Raw genomic sequence first — 12554 nt, forward strand, 5'->3', positions numbered from 1 at the left:
GCTGGCTTTCTCAACTGGGAAGGAGACAAAGCTCCTGACGGCTCTGAACTCCAGTACCGGGCAAGACTCTGGGGACCCAGACTCATTTGGGGAGAAACTGCACTGTCTGACAGCGGGTGAAACTCGAAGGCAGCTTCCTCTCAGAGATGCTTGCAGCGACTACCAAGGAACACAGAGACCTAGGGGCCTCTTAGGGCAGGGCTGAAGGGAAGCCATTGCTGCTTGCTCCACCCTGAGACTCCGCCCCATCCAAGCTGAGCACAGAAGCTTTTACAAGTCTTGTCTCATAAGGGTGTCTCCAGCACAGAAGTTCTCCCAGCATAGACACAGCTGATCCTCACAGCCAATTGGCCTGGAGGCCAATTCCTCCCAGTGATACCAACAACGATCAAGGCTTAACTACAACAAGACTGTGCACACAGCCCACAAAGGGGTGCAACAAGAGTGTCCACTCAGGTAACTGGGGAGGCTGAGCCACTGGGCCCTATAGGACACCTAGCACACAAAGCCACTCTATCACTCAGGGAAGCAGCCAAAATGTGGAGACAAAGAAACAGGTCACAAATGAAAGAAATGAAGGAAAGCAAACGACTGGATATAGAGTTCAAAACCACGGTTATAAGGTTTTTCAAGAATTTTCTAGAAAAGGCCGATAAATTTAGCGAGACCCTCGAGGATATGAAAAAGGACCAACTAGAAATTAAACATACACTGACTGAAATAAAAAATAATATACAGAGATCCAACAGCAGACTAGAGGATTGCAAGAATCAAGTCAAGGATTTAAAATACAAAGAAGCAAAAAACACCCAACCAGAAAAGAAAAAAGAATCCAAAAATATGAAGATAGTGTAAGGAGCCTCTGGGACAACTTCAAGTGTACCAACATCTGAATTATGGGGATGCCAGAAGAAGAGAGAGAGCAAGATACTGAAAACCTATTTGAAGAAATAATGACTGAAAACTTCCCCCACCTGGTAAAAGAAATAGACTTACAAGTTCAGGAAGTGCACAGAACCCCAAACAAGAGGTATCCAAAGAGGACCACACCAAGACACATCATAATTAAAATGCTAAGAGCAAAAGACAAAGAGATAATATTAAAAGCAGCAAGAGAAAAACAGTTAGTTACCTACAAGGGAGCACCCATACGATTGTTAGCTGATTTCTCAACAGGAACTATGCAGGGCAGACGGGAGTGGCAAGAAATATTCAAAGTGATGAATAGCAAGAACCTACAACCAAGATTACGCTACCCAGCAAAGCTATCATTCAGAATTGAAGGTCAGATAAATAACTTCACAGATAAGAAAAAGCTAAAGGAGTTCATCACCGCCAAACCAGTATTACATGAAATGCTGAAAGGTATTCTTAAGAAGAGGAAGAGGAAGAAAAAGGTAAAGATAAAAATTATGACCAACAAATACATATCTATCAACAAGTGAATCTAGCCGAAACCGGTTTGGCTCAGTGGATAGAGCGTCGGCCTGCGGACTCAAGGGTCCCAGGTTCGATTCCGGTCAAGGGCATGTACCTTGGTTGCGGGCACATTCCCAGTAGGGGGTGTGCAAGAGGCAGCTGATCGATGTTTCTATCTCATCGATGTTTCTAACTCTCTATCCCTATCTCTTCCTCTCTGTAAAAAATCAATAAAATATAAAACAAAAAAACCAAGTGAATCTAAAAATCAAGTGAATAAAAAATCTGATGAAAAGAATAAACTGGTGAATATAATAGAATCAGGAGCATAGAAAGGGAGTGGACTGAAAATTCTCAGGGGGAAAGGGGTGTGGAGGGTGTGGGAAGAGACTGGAATAAAAAATCGTACACCTATGGATGAGGTCTGTGGGAAGGGGGGAAGGGCAGAGGGTGGGGTGGGAAACGGGTGGAGGGGAACTATGGGGGGGAAAAAGAGGAACAATTGTAATAATCTAAACAATAAAGATTTATTTTAAAAAATAATAATAAAAAAATAAATAAAAATAATTTAGCCCAGCTGGGTGTGGCTCAGCGGTTGAGCGTCGACCCAGGAACCAGGAGATCACTGGTTTGATTCCGGTCAGGGCATATGCCCAGGTTGTGGGCTCAATCCCCATTGGGGGGCATGCAGGAGGCAGCCAATCAGTGATTCTCTCTCATCACTGATGTTTCTATCTCCCTCTCCCTTCCTCTCTGAAATCAATAAAAATATATATTTTTTTAAAAATCTAAATTTCCAGAATGTTCTTATATAAATTTTTTTTAGCTTTCAATACAATTTTAAATTTTTATTTATTAGGAAAATGAGCTGACAGACTATTTTTTTCCAATATTAAATTTTTAAAAATGCTTTTATTGATTATTTTAGAGAGAGAGAAAGGGAGAGGCACAGAGAAATAGAAACACTGATGGGAGAGGAACATCATAGATCGGCGGCCTCCTGCAATGCCCCCTACTGGTAACTGAGCCTGAAACCCGGGAATGTGCCCTGACAAGGAATCGAACTGTGACCTCCGGGTTCATAGGTCGATGCTCAACCACTGAACCACTCCAGCTGGGTTAACAGACTATTTTTTAAAATAATTTTGTGCTGACAGCTAAAACATTGATCTTATCTTAGCATAAATTACAAAAGCAACCCAAAGTAACAAGCAAGTAGCAAAAAAAACACAGAATCCCACAATTGTAACTACAACCCCAAAGTGTTCCATAAGGAAAACCATTCAACATGGACTTTGCAAATTTAAGGAAAAATAATGTCCTACCTTTGTTAGAAAAAGGTAAATGTTGCAACTGAGAAAATAAGAAATCCTGGCTGGTTCTCAAATATCTCATAGTAGGACCAGATGTATCAGAGCATGCACATAACTGATATATCACCTTAAAAATGAAAATAAGAGAATCCCCAAGTCAGTGTTTTGTTTTTGTTATACATCTTAAGATAAAATGTAAGCTTAGATCTACTAAGTGGAAACTAAGATCCATCAACAACTCAAGCAAAATGGATAAACACAAGCATAAAACTTAGAAGCTGAGAGTTATAAGCAATCTTTAGCACCTTAACTAAAAACAATACATTAAGATACAATTGAGTGATGAAGACATTGCTATAGGACTAATCTTGAAATCACCCTAAATATATTTATTAATACATATACATATAGGTAATTAACAATTTTTAGTATTTTAACTATTAATAGTAGCAAATTACTTGGAAGTAAGTTCTGAAAACCATAGTTATTTTATCCCAACTTCCCAGGAAGATAATAAATTTACCAGGATTGAAGCAATGGAAGAATTGCAAAGAGCTACAGATTCAACTAAATAACAAATATAAACTCTAAATAAATATTTAACAGAAAATAATTGAATAAGGAATAAATGCTTTTATATCAAATATAATAAAAAGTGAATAGCTATAATATATATAAAGATCTCCATTAAATATATTAATATCATCAAGAGATCCAAATAGATAAAAATGGCAAAAAACATTTTGCATGAGAAAAAAATAAAAATAGCCAGTAATCAAAGAAAAATGTTCAGTAATTTGAGAACACTAAGGCAATAATAAGATAGGCCTCTACTGAAAATCAGCAACATTTTTAAATGCAAAAAATAAATCCCAGTATTTAGCAAAATGGTAGTGAAAACTTTCATTCACGAGTAATTCATTTTATAACTATTTATTAAATTCTTTCCGTGTACCAGGCACCATTTAAGAACTCTAATTGTTATGATTACTTCAGAATTAAAATCTGAAGTCGTAAAACTATTCATGTCCTTTGACCCAACACAGTCTATCCTCATTATTTACACAGTCTGCACTTGCAAATTCATCTACGTGCAAAAATTTATTTGTAACTCCAAAACCAATACTCTCATGCTTTTGCCATCATTCATGGAAAGGCACCAAGCAGCAAAAAACTTGAGTGGCCTAGTTTGCATGCTCTCAGCTGAGACTGAACAGAGCAATGCAAATTGTATTATAGAATCCATAACAGCCTTAAACAAGTGTCCTTCCCCTAGTCTGTTTTGTGCTTTTAGTTAGTGCTTTTCCTGGTTAAAATGGCCCCTAAGCATAGTGCTGGAGTGCTGTGTGGTGTTTCTAGGGGAAAAAGGCTGTGCTGTGCCTTACAGAGAAGTTACAGGTGTTGGGTAAGCTTCCTTCAGGCACAAGTTGTAGTGCCTGCTGGCCATGAGTTCAATGTTAATGAGTTAACAGTAAGTGCATATGAAATTGTATATGTAAAAAGAAACAAAGTTATTCATCAGTTGACAAAAATGTTGAGACCAGAGGCTTGCAAGATTCTGACCCAGTTTTCCCTAGGAGCAATGGTTCAATATTAGCCAAATCAGTGTTCACTGTAAACACATAAAACAAATTGATAGTTGACTGTAAATCCATATCTAGAAATATATTCTTAATAATACAAAACAGAGGGGGGAAAAACTGCAAACAACCAAAATGTAATTTACATTGTAGCTGCATAGTAAGTTTATACACCAAGAGAATAACCAAATAAACAGTATGTGTACACAAGGAAAAAGATAAGGAACACAAGGTAAAAAATAGTTCTGTTTAACATGTATTCTTGTTTTTCAAATAGCCTTGACATTGTTTTAATGCTCTATAAGCAAATGAAAATTTGATAAGCTAATTTGAACTTCTCACAACAAAACAAAAACCAGTTATTTGTATTAAATGGCCAGTTAAGAAGATATAGGAACAGATCCCTAAAGATGTGGGAGAGGTAATGCTGTTACAGGGAGAAGGACACAAAAGTGAGTCCTCACAGCAAGGCCAGGTAGGAAAACTCTCCATCCTTAAAAAGAACAGAGCAGCCGCCTGGTCTTCGCCAACAGCTGCTCCTGGGTTTCAGCTGCCCGCCTCCCCAAGGTGCTCTGAACCCGCTTCCAAATGTACCAGCAAGTCCAAATGTCGTACCCAACCCCCAAGCTGAGCCTCCAACCCCAGTTACCACTAAGTATTCTTCGGGAGGCAAGTGAGTTGGTCAAATTATCTTAGAATTGTTTGCAGATATTGTACCCAAAACTGCAGAAAATTTTCCTGCATTGTGTACAGAAGAAAAAGCCATTGGACTCACCATTGGGAAAACTCTCCGTTTCAAGGGATGCCCATTTCATTGAATAATTAAGAGATTTATGATTCAGGGTGGAAATCTCTCAAATCAAAATGGGACAGGTGGAGAAAGCATATAGGGTGAAAAATTTGTAGATAAAAATTTTATTATAAGCATAACCCATTTGTATTATAAGCATGGCAAATGCAGGCTTCAGTACAAATGGTTCTCAGCTCTTTATCACAACAGTTCCAACCTCATTGGATGGGAAGCATGGTATTTAGCCAAGTAATTAAAGGAATGGGTGTGGTAAGAATTCTGGAAAATGTAGAAATGAAAAGTGAAAAACCTGCCAAATTGTGCATTATTGCAAAATGCAGAGAACTGAAGGAAGGGGATGACTGGGGAATATTCCCAAAAGATGGCTCTGGTGACAGTCATCCAGATTTCCCCGAGGATGCAGGTATAGATTTAAAAGATATATATAAAATATCATTAATAACAGAAGACTTAAAAAAAAACATTGGGACAATATACAGGTGATGTATCATAAAATTGTACACCTGAAATCTATGTAATTATATTAACCAATGTCACCCCAATAAATTCAATAAAGAAAGGGAAAAAATTAGAAATATTTGTTTCACTCCAGAACTGGGAGATAGCCATTAAAAAATAAAAGTTTTAAGATATGTGGAAGGTTCAAATACTGTTACTGAGAAAGCAGAGAGATTGAAGCTGCAACCTGTAGCTTTAAGCTGCATGCCAAACACTGGTGCTTGTAAACTGAAGATATCAAATTGACAGGGAGCAATTGACAGTTGTTTGGAGGCTCTTGAAATAGACCAATCAAATAACAAAGCTCTGTACTATAGACGCAAGGATTAAAAGAATACAATCAAGCATTGGCTGCTCTTAAGAAAACTCAGGATATAGCACCGGAAGATAAAGCTACGCGGGCAGAATTGCTGCAAGTCCAACAAAAGATAAAAGCACAGAAAGAAGGGAGCGTATGCAAAAATGTTTGCTTAATAAGAAATTTAGTTTTGCTTAAATATTACATATTGATTGTATAAAAGCAATAAGAAAATTTAAGGGGAGTTGTCTAGTATGTATGATCCCTAATGGATTGCCTTTGATACTTCAGTTCCCCGTTGCTTACAGTTTAAAAATACTAATATGGGTTCGCTCTTAATAAAAGTATTACAAAGTAAAAAAATAAAAAAAGAGAGCATAGGCACAAGGCTCAGTCTCAACTTTTTCACCCAGAAAGCCTTATGTTGTTGGATGATGAAGGTATCGATAAGGCCCAAATATTTCACTTTGCTACAGATTTATTTAAACAAACAAGTTCTCTTTAGATGTTTGACTTTTAAGCATAACCTACAGGTAAAAGAAGCACCTTTCATTAAAAATGGACCAATTCTTCTTCCTAACATGCAAATTCTGACTCAGCAGGTCTGAAGTGGGGCCTGAGCTTCTGCATGAACAAGCTCCCAGGTAGTGATGCTGTTGAAGCTGGACCATGTTTTGAGTAGCAAAGTCACAGAGCATATGCAATAAACTGGCGGGCTGAGGGTATAGACATGTTTTGTTTGGCCAGTACAGTGTTTTAAAATCTGAGGATCCGGCAAAACCAGGACCTGCATTCCAACATGAAAAAGACCAGGGGGCTGAGAGCAGGGCAAGTGCTCTCCAGCCTATCAGCCTCTCCTCTCCCCACCTTTATGTCTGATCTGGATTCAGTCTCTTACTTCGCCTGCCTAACTCCCTCAGCTTACTCAGATGACTAAGCTTACCCATTGCCTCTACATGCGTATGCCAAATTCTACAACACTGTGCTTAACAAAATGCACATGAAGTTTATGCCCCTACTAAGGAAGAATTAATTTTGAGTCAAAGGAAGACCTAGCTGTAGTACTTACAGTGAAAGGCCGTTTGGACAGCCAGAGGATAGAAGAAAATAGTAAAGAATTACAAAATGAAAAATAAAATTTAAAAAAATATCTATATCATTAGAAGTTAATGATGCTTTTCTTAGCATGAAAATGTGAATTGGGATGCCACTTAAATTGAGAAACTAGTTGCATCTTATAAAGACTAGCTCTAAAAATGCTTGTGAAATAAATCAAAAAATAAACACAAGTCTAAAACACTAGTAAAACAGAAGTTTTCACTATAGTTTAAATTTAACACTAGTTTGACTTTCTACCACCTTACATAAAACTATAGGGCTGCATAAGTTACATGGTTCTTAAAAAGTGCTTTCACTTACATTCTCATTTAAGCCCACTCCAAAGATCAAAAATCTTACAGAGAAGTTTCATGGCATGCCCACGGTGTCTTAGCTATTAGGGGCAGAGACGGGAACCAGAAAGAAGCAAATGGAAACGCAGCATCATTGGCAAGTTTCTACACCACCTGGTCAAAATCCATCTCAAAAACCCAATTTTCCCCATTTTTCAAGTGATTTTTAGATCTATAGGATCTTGGAATTTGTGTGTTAGCGATTTTATCCATAAATGAAAGGCTGGTCAAACTACCAAACGAATTCATTTCAACTCAGTCTTACAGTTATACTTTCATTTCTGTGATATATTCAAGCATCTAGTTCAGTTTCTTCTATTAAGTGCTACCAAGTGCAGCCTGCTGCATACCTGGTAGCACAGCTCAGCAAGTTGAGGAGATTCTCTCACTGCCACCGGGCCTGTCCTCCCTTCAGTTCCTTTCTCCAAGATGTTTAAGATGGCATGAAGGCACGTCCGAGGGCAGCCTAACACTCCTATATGAAACCAAGAGAAAATTCAACTTGTCTTAAAATGTCTGCATTAAAGACCTGAAAATACCTCTACAAAAGTTAGATTCCATAAACATCTCCTCTACTATAAACAGCCTTACAAACACTGATACAAAAATTTACAAATACAAATTTTCTAAGCGTTATTAGTTTGTCCAGACTTTAAGTCCTAAAGATTGACCCATCTCTCTACATTATTATTTCTTTCAGTGAATTATCCCATGAGCCTAGCATTCAATAAATGAATAGCTGCCCTAGCTAGTCTGGCTCAGCAGTTAGACTGCTGGCCCATGGACTGAAAGGTTAAGGTTCAGTAATGGTCATACCCAGTTGCAGACTCAATCCTCAGCCCCATTTGGTGTGTATGTGAGAGGCAATCAATCGATGTGTCTCTTTCACATCAATGTTTCCCTCTCTCTCTGTCTCTCCCCCTCCCTTCCACTCTCTCTAAAAATCAATGGGAAAATTTACTCGGGTGAGGATTAACAAAAACATAAAAATAAAAATGACTTAGGTCATAAATATGAAAAGCAATAAATGCCTATGTATCTTATAGCTCTACCTGGGTCTTGTAGGTTTGTGGTACTGACAGGTTTCTTCAATTCAAAGCCCAATAGGTAGAGGGCAAGACTGGGTGGATTGCGCTCCAGCGAGGTGATGAGAAGATTCAAGATATGGATTCTTGTTTCATGACGGATTCCAGCTAATTTCTTTTCAAATTCTGATCCTTAATGTAAAAATCATAAAACAAAATTACAAAACAATAAAAAGTGGACATTAAGTCAAATTTAAAACTTTTATTCCAAGCCTCCATGTTTTCTTTGGTTGCAGTTTACCTGGTTAGCCATCACACTGAGTTCAGATTTGTTAAGAGGTTTCCCGAAAGCCTTATACATTTATGCTAGCAAATTCTCTAAGTTCTCTTATATCATCACTAGACAGATAACTAAGTTTTCTTTATAGGAAGTGTTTACATAAAACAAAAAATATACATGTTAATATAGGACTTACCCTCTTCTAGACGCACAAATTCGTCTGTATCTTCACTATCCAAACACTCCACAAATCCAGCCATCAGCTTCTGACTTATACTCTGAAGTCATATGAAGAAAAAAGAAATAATAAAGTTTCTAAATATTAGAGAAACTATAATAAGCATGATATATATCTATAAACATTTATATATAAAGAAAACAAGGCAAATCTGCACCAAGTATTTAGGTTTTAGTTATATTTTTAATTAATAGAAAACTCAGTTTCTTAAATTGCCATGAGTTAGCTCTCTATAAAAATAATTAAAGAAACAAAATTTTTAACTTTATTGTTGAAAGTATTACATAGGCTCCTCTTATCCCCCATTGACCTCTTCTAGCCCACCCTCACTCCACCCGGGAACTTCACCACTCTATTGTCTGTGTCCATGGGTTATGCATATATGCATACAAGTTCATTGGTTGATCTCTTCCCACCCAGTGACTCTCCCCTGTCATCCCTAATTTTCTTTCTCAAAGAATCAAATTAGTTTTTAAAAAATACATCATTAAATTGTTGTTTTATGATCTCTTCGTTACATACTAAATTCTATGGAATTTAACTAAAATATAAAATAAAATTCTCATCTTACATCTAAAATTCTCATCTTTAGAAATCTACTACTTATCACTAGTTTTATATTTCTGGTCTGAGAGATTAGATACTACTCAATCTGCATAAGAAATTTAGCAGGATATTAAAAGTAGTATCAGATAAAGTGACACAAATGCGGATCATCAGAAATCCATAGAAGTAGACAACTCACAACAGTGAGACACACTCAGCAGTGCAGAGGCTCACTCGGAACAGAGCTGACTGACAGAGGGTGAAACAATAGATGCAAAAAACAAACAGAAGTTGCACTTACAACCTAATTACTTTAAGGAGCTCAGAGTAGCAACAGTCTCATTAGACATTACAATCACATACTATGTATAGATAGTATAATCAATTCTATAGTCTATGTACTATCACTGTAGTATTTGTTAATTTCTTCAAATATAAAGCACAGCTCTTTATACAAGTAGGTTTTCACTCAGCATACATAAGTACACTTACTCTTGGAGAATTTTCCCACAAAAAATACAATTCCTCCATAGACACTATGACTTCCATATGAACTCAGATGCACCAAAAATTAACAACAACAAAATCAGTTACCTGGTCTTGTGTGAAATCTCCAACCAATTTTATCTGAATATTGGTGTTGCAAGAGATACAGCAGAGGATCTTGGCACTTTCAAAAGCCAATTCCGGATTAGTATTGCCATGATACAGGTATCTTTAAAGCAAGAAAACATTTGAGGAATAATGTAATGAGATTTGGCTTCTCACTTGTCTCAATAAAGAACATTTAGAACCAGGGCTTCTCCCACCCATGTAGCACTTTTGGGTAAATTAGACAACAGTTTCCCCTTCTAACCACGTTCAGCTTCTTATGGGTTGAATCGTGTTCCTCCAAAAGTCCTATGTTGATATCTAAACCCATAGTGACCTTGGAAAACAGGGTCTTTGGAGAGGTAGTCAATCAGGTTAAGATGAAGTCATCAGGAAGGGCCCTAATGACTGGTGTCCTCACAGAAAGGGGACATTTGAACATTGACACACACAGGAAAGACGCAATGGAGAGCTGAAGGCTGAGATCAGGTGATGCTTCTACAAGTCCAGGAATACCAAATAATGCCAGCAAACAACCAGAAGCTAGAATATAGACAGTGAAAAGTTTGCTCCCCAGTCCTATCCTCCAAACATCCACTTCCCTTACAGGAGACATACAACATTAAGATTATATCATTTTATACTAGAATAGAACATAGAATAATTAGAAAGAAGAAAAAGAAATTGTAAAGTAATTAAAATCACAGGAGACAGAGAAGGCAAAAATAAAATAAGGCAAAACAAAAAAGTACATTAGGGATCTGGCCAAATTTGGAAATCAAAGCTAAAATCCCATCTGATTCATTTCATCATTTTTCTACCTACAACTATAGCTTACCTGGCAATATTCACCACATTATCAGCCTTCTTAGTTCTGGGATTGATTCCCTGCAAAAGCTGTTCTAAAGGAGAGACTATCAGAGCCAGTTGACTTTCTCTTAGAAGATCCATAAAGAGATTTTCCTTTTGCAAAGTAAGATTGAGAAGTGCAAGGCAATGCTGTACCGATTTCTCTAAGTGTTTCTTCCCTATAAACCAGAAATGGACGTTAGAAAGTTCCACATGAATAGTAGAAACTCATAGTCAAGTCTTAGGAAAACAGATAAGGCCTGGCCAGTGAGTCTCGGTTGGAGCACCATCTATGCACCAAAGGGTCACTGGTTTAATTCATGGTCAGGGCACATACCCAGGTTGTGGAATCAATTTCTGATCGGGGCACATAGGAGAGGTAATTGAGTGATGTTTCTCTCTCACACAGATGTTTCTCTCTCTCCCTTCCTCTCTCTAAAGTAAATAAAAACATATCCTTGGGTGAGGATTAAAACACACACACACACACACACACACACACACACACACACACACAAGACAAGTTCTAGATTCAAAAAGCTTTCAAGTTCTCAAACTTTCAGCAGCAACTTCACAAAACTGCTCACCCATGCAAGTTATGGTAATTTTTGTGACTCAGATTCCTTTTATGCAATGGCTTCTAGGTCATTTTGTTTTGTTTTGTATTTGTTGTTGATCCTCACTCGAGGATATTTTCCATTGATTTTTGGAGTAGAAAGGAGAGGGAGAGACAGAAAGAGAGAAACATTGATGTGAGAAAGACACATCGATTGGTTGCCTCCCACATGTGCCCTGACCAGGGCAGGGATCGAGCCTGCAACCGAGGTATGTGCCCTTGACCTGTCCTTGGGATGACACTCTATCCACTGAGCCAAACTGGCTAAGGCTAGGTCACTTTTCCTGTACATTTTCCCTAACTATTTAGAGCAGTGATTTTCAACTAGTGTGCCACAAAAAAAATCTTAAACCATGCAATATCTGACTATTTAGTCAGGGGCATCAACCTCTTTTCCCTTAGATTGTCAAATACAAAAAAAATGACAACAGCCAACGCAACAATAGCCATCCAATGTGAATGAATCAAAATTATAACTTTTTTGCCCTAGCTGGTTTGGCTCAGTGGTTAGAGAGTTGGCCTGTGGACTAAATGGTCCCAGGTTCTATTCCGGCCAAGGGCACATGCTGGGGTTGCGGGCTCGATCCCCCCAGTAGGGGGCATGCAGGAGGCAGCCAATCAATGATTCTCTCTCATCGTTGATGTTTCTATCTCTCTATCCCTCTTCCTTCCTCTCTGAAATCAATAAAAATATATTTTTTTAAAAATGAAATTTTTAAAAAATTACAACTTTTTTTGTCAGATAGGCAAAGAATATATTATTTGGTGTGACGATGAATTTTAGTCATTAGTTTATGTGTGTGATAAGATGAAAAAAGTTGAAAATCGAGGATTTAGAGCAATGGTTCTCAGGCATCTAGAGGGTAGAGGCCTATAATCCACAGGACAGCCCCTACAACAAAGAATTATTCAGTCCAAAATGTCAATGATGCCAAGGCCGAAAAACTAATTTAGGGATACATACTCATTGTGGAAAATCTGGGAAATAAATAAGCTAAAAACATAAACAAGGATCACTTATAATCCCATCATTCAAATT

The 12554-nt window shown here is 37.6% G+C and overlaps 1 protein-coding gene and 1 pseudogene across 2 annotated transcripts in view; one reads left to right on the top strand and one right to left on the bottom strand.

Annotated features, from left to right (window-relative positions):
* The window catches only part of NUP205 (nucleoporin 205), an 84294-nt gene that overhangs the window by 36393 nt on the left and 35347 nt on the right, over positions 1–12554 (bottom strand). The window contains exons 18-23 of the mRNA XM_079786431.1: positions 10889–11078; positions 10054–10174; positions 8872–8953; positions 8423–8587; positions 7721–7845; positions 2745–2859 (exon numbers count right to left, since the gene is read on the bottom strand). Of these exons, the coding sequence (XP_079642557.1) occupies positions 2745–2859; positions 7721–7845; positions 8423–8587; positions 8872–8953; positions 10054–10174; positions 10889–11078 (798 nt within the window). The remainder of the gene's footprint in view (positions 1–2744; positions 2860–7720; positions 7846–8422; positions 8588–8871; positions 8954–10053; positions 10175–10888; positions 11079–12554) is intronic.
* Positions 4737–6806, top strand: LOC307108617 (peptidyl-prolyl cis-trans isomerase D-like; annotated as a pseudogene). Its single transcript has 2 exons — positions 4737–4764; positions 4991–6806. The product of its transcript is annotated as a peptidyl-prolyl cis-trans isomerase D-like (transcript).

The sequence above is a fragment of the Cnephaeus nilssonii genome (genome assembly GCF_951640355.1).
Source record: "Cnephaeus nilssonii genome assembly, chromosome: 12".
NCBI lineage: Eukaryota > Metazoa > Chordata > Mammalia > Chiroptera > Vespertilionidae > Cnephaeus > Cnephaeus nilssonii.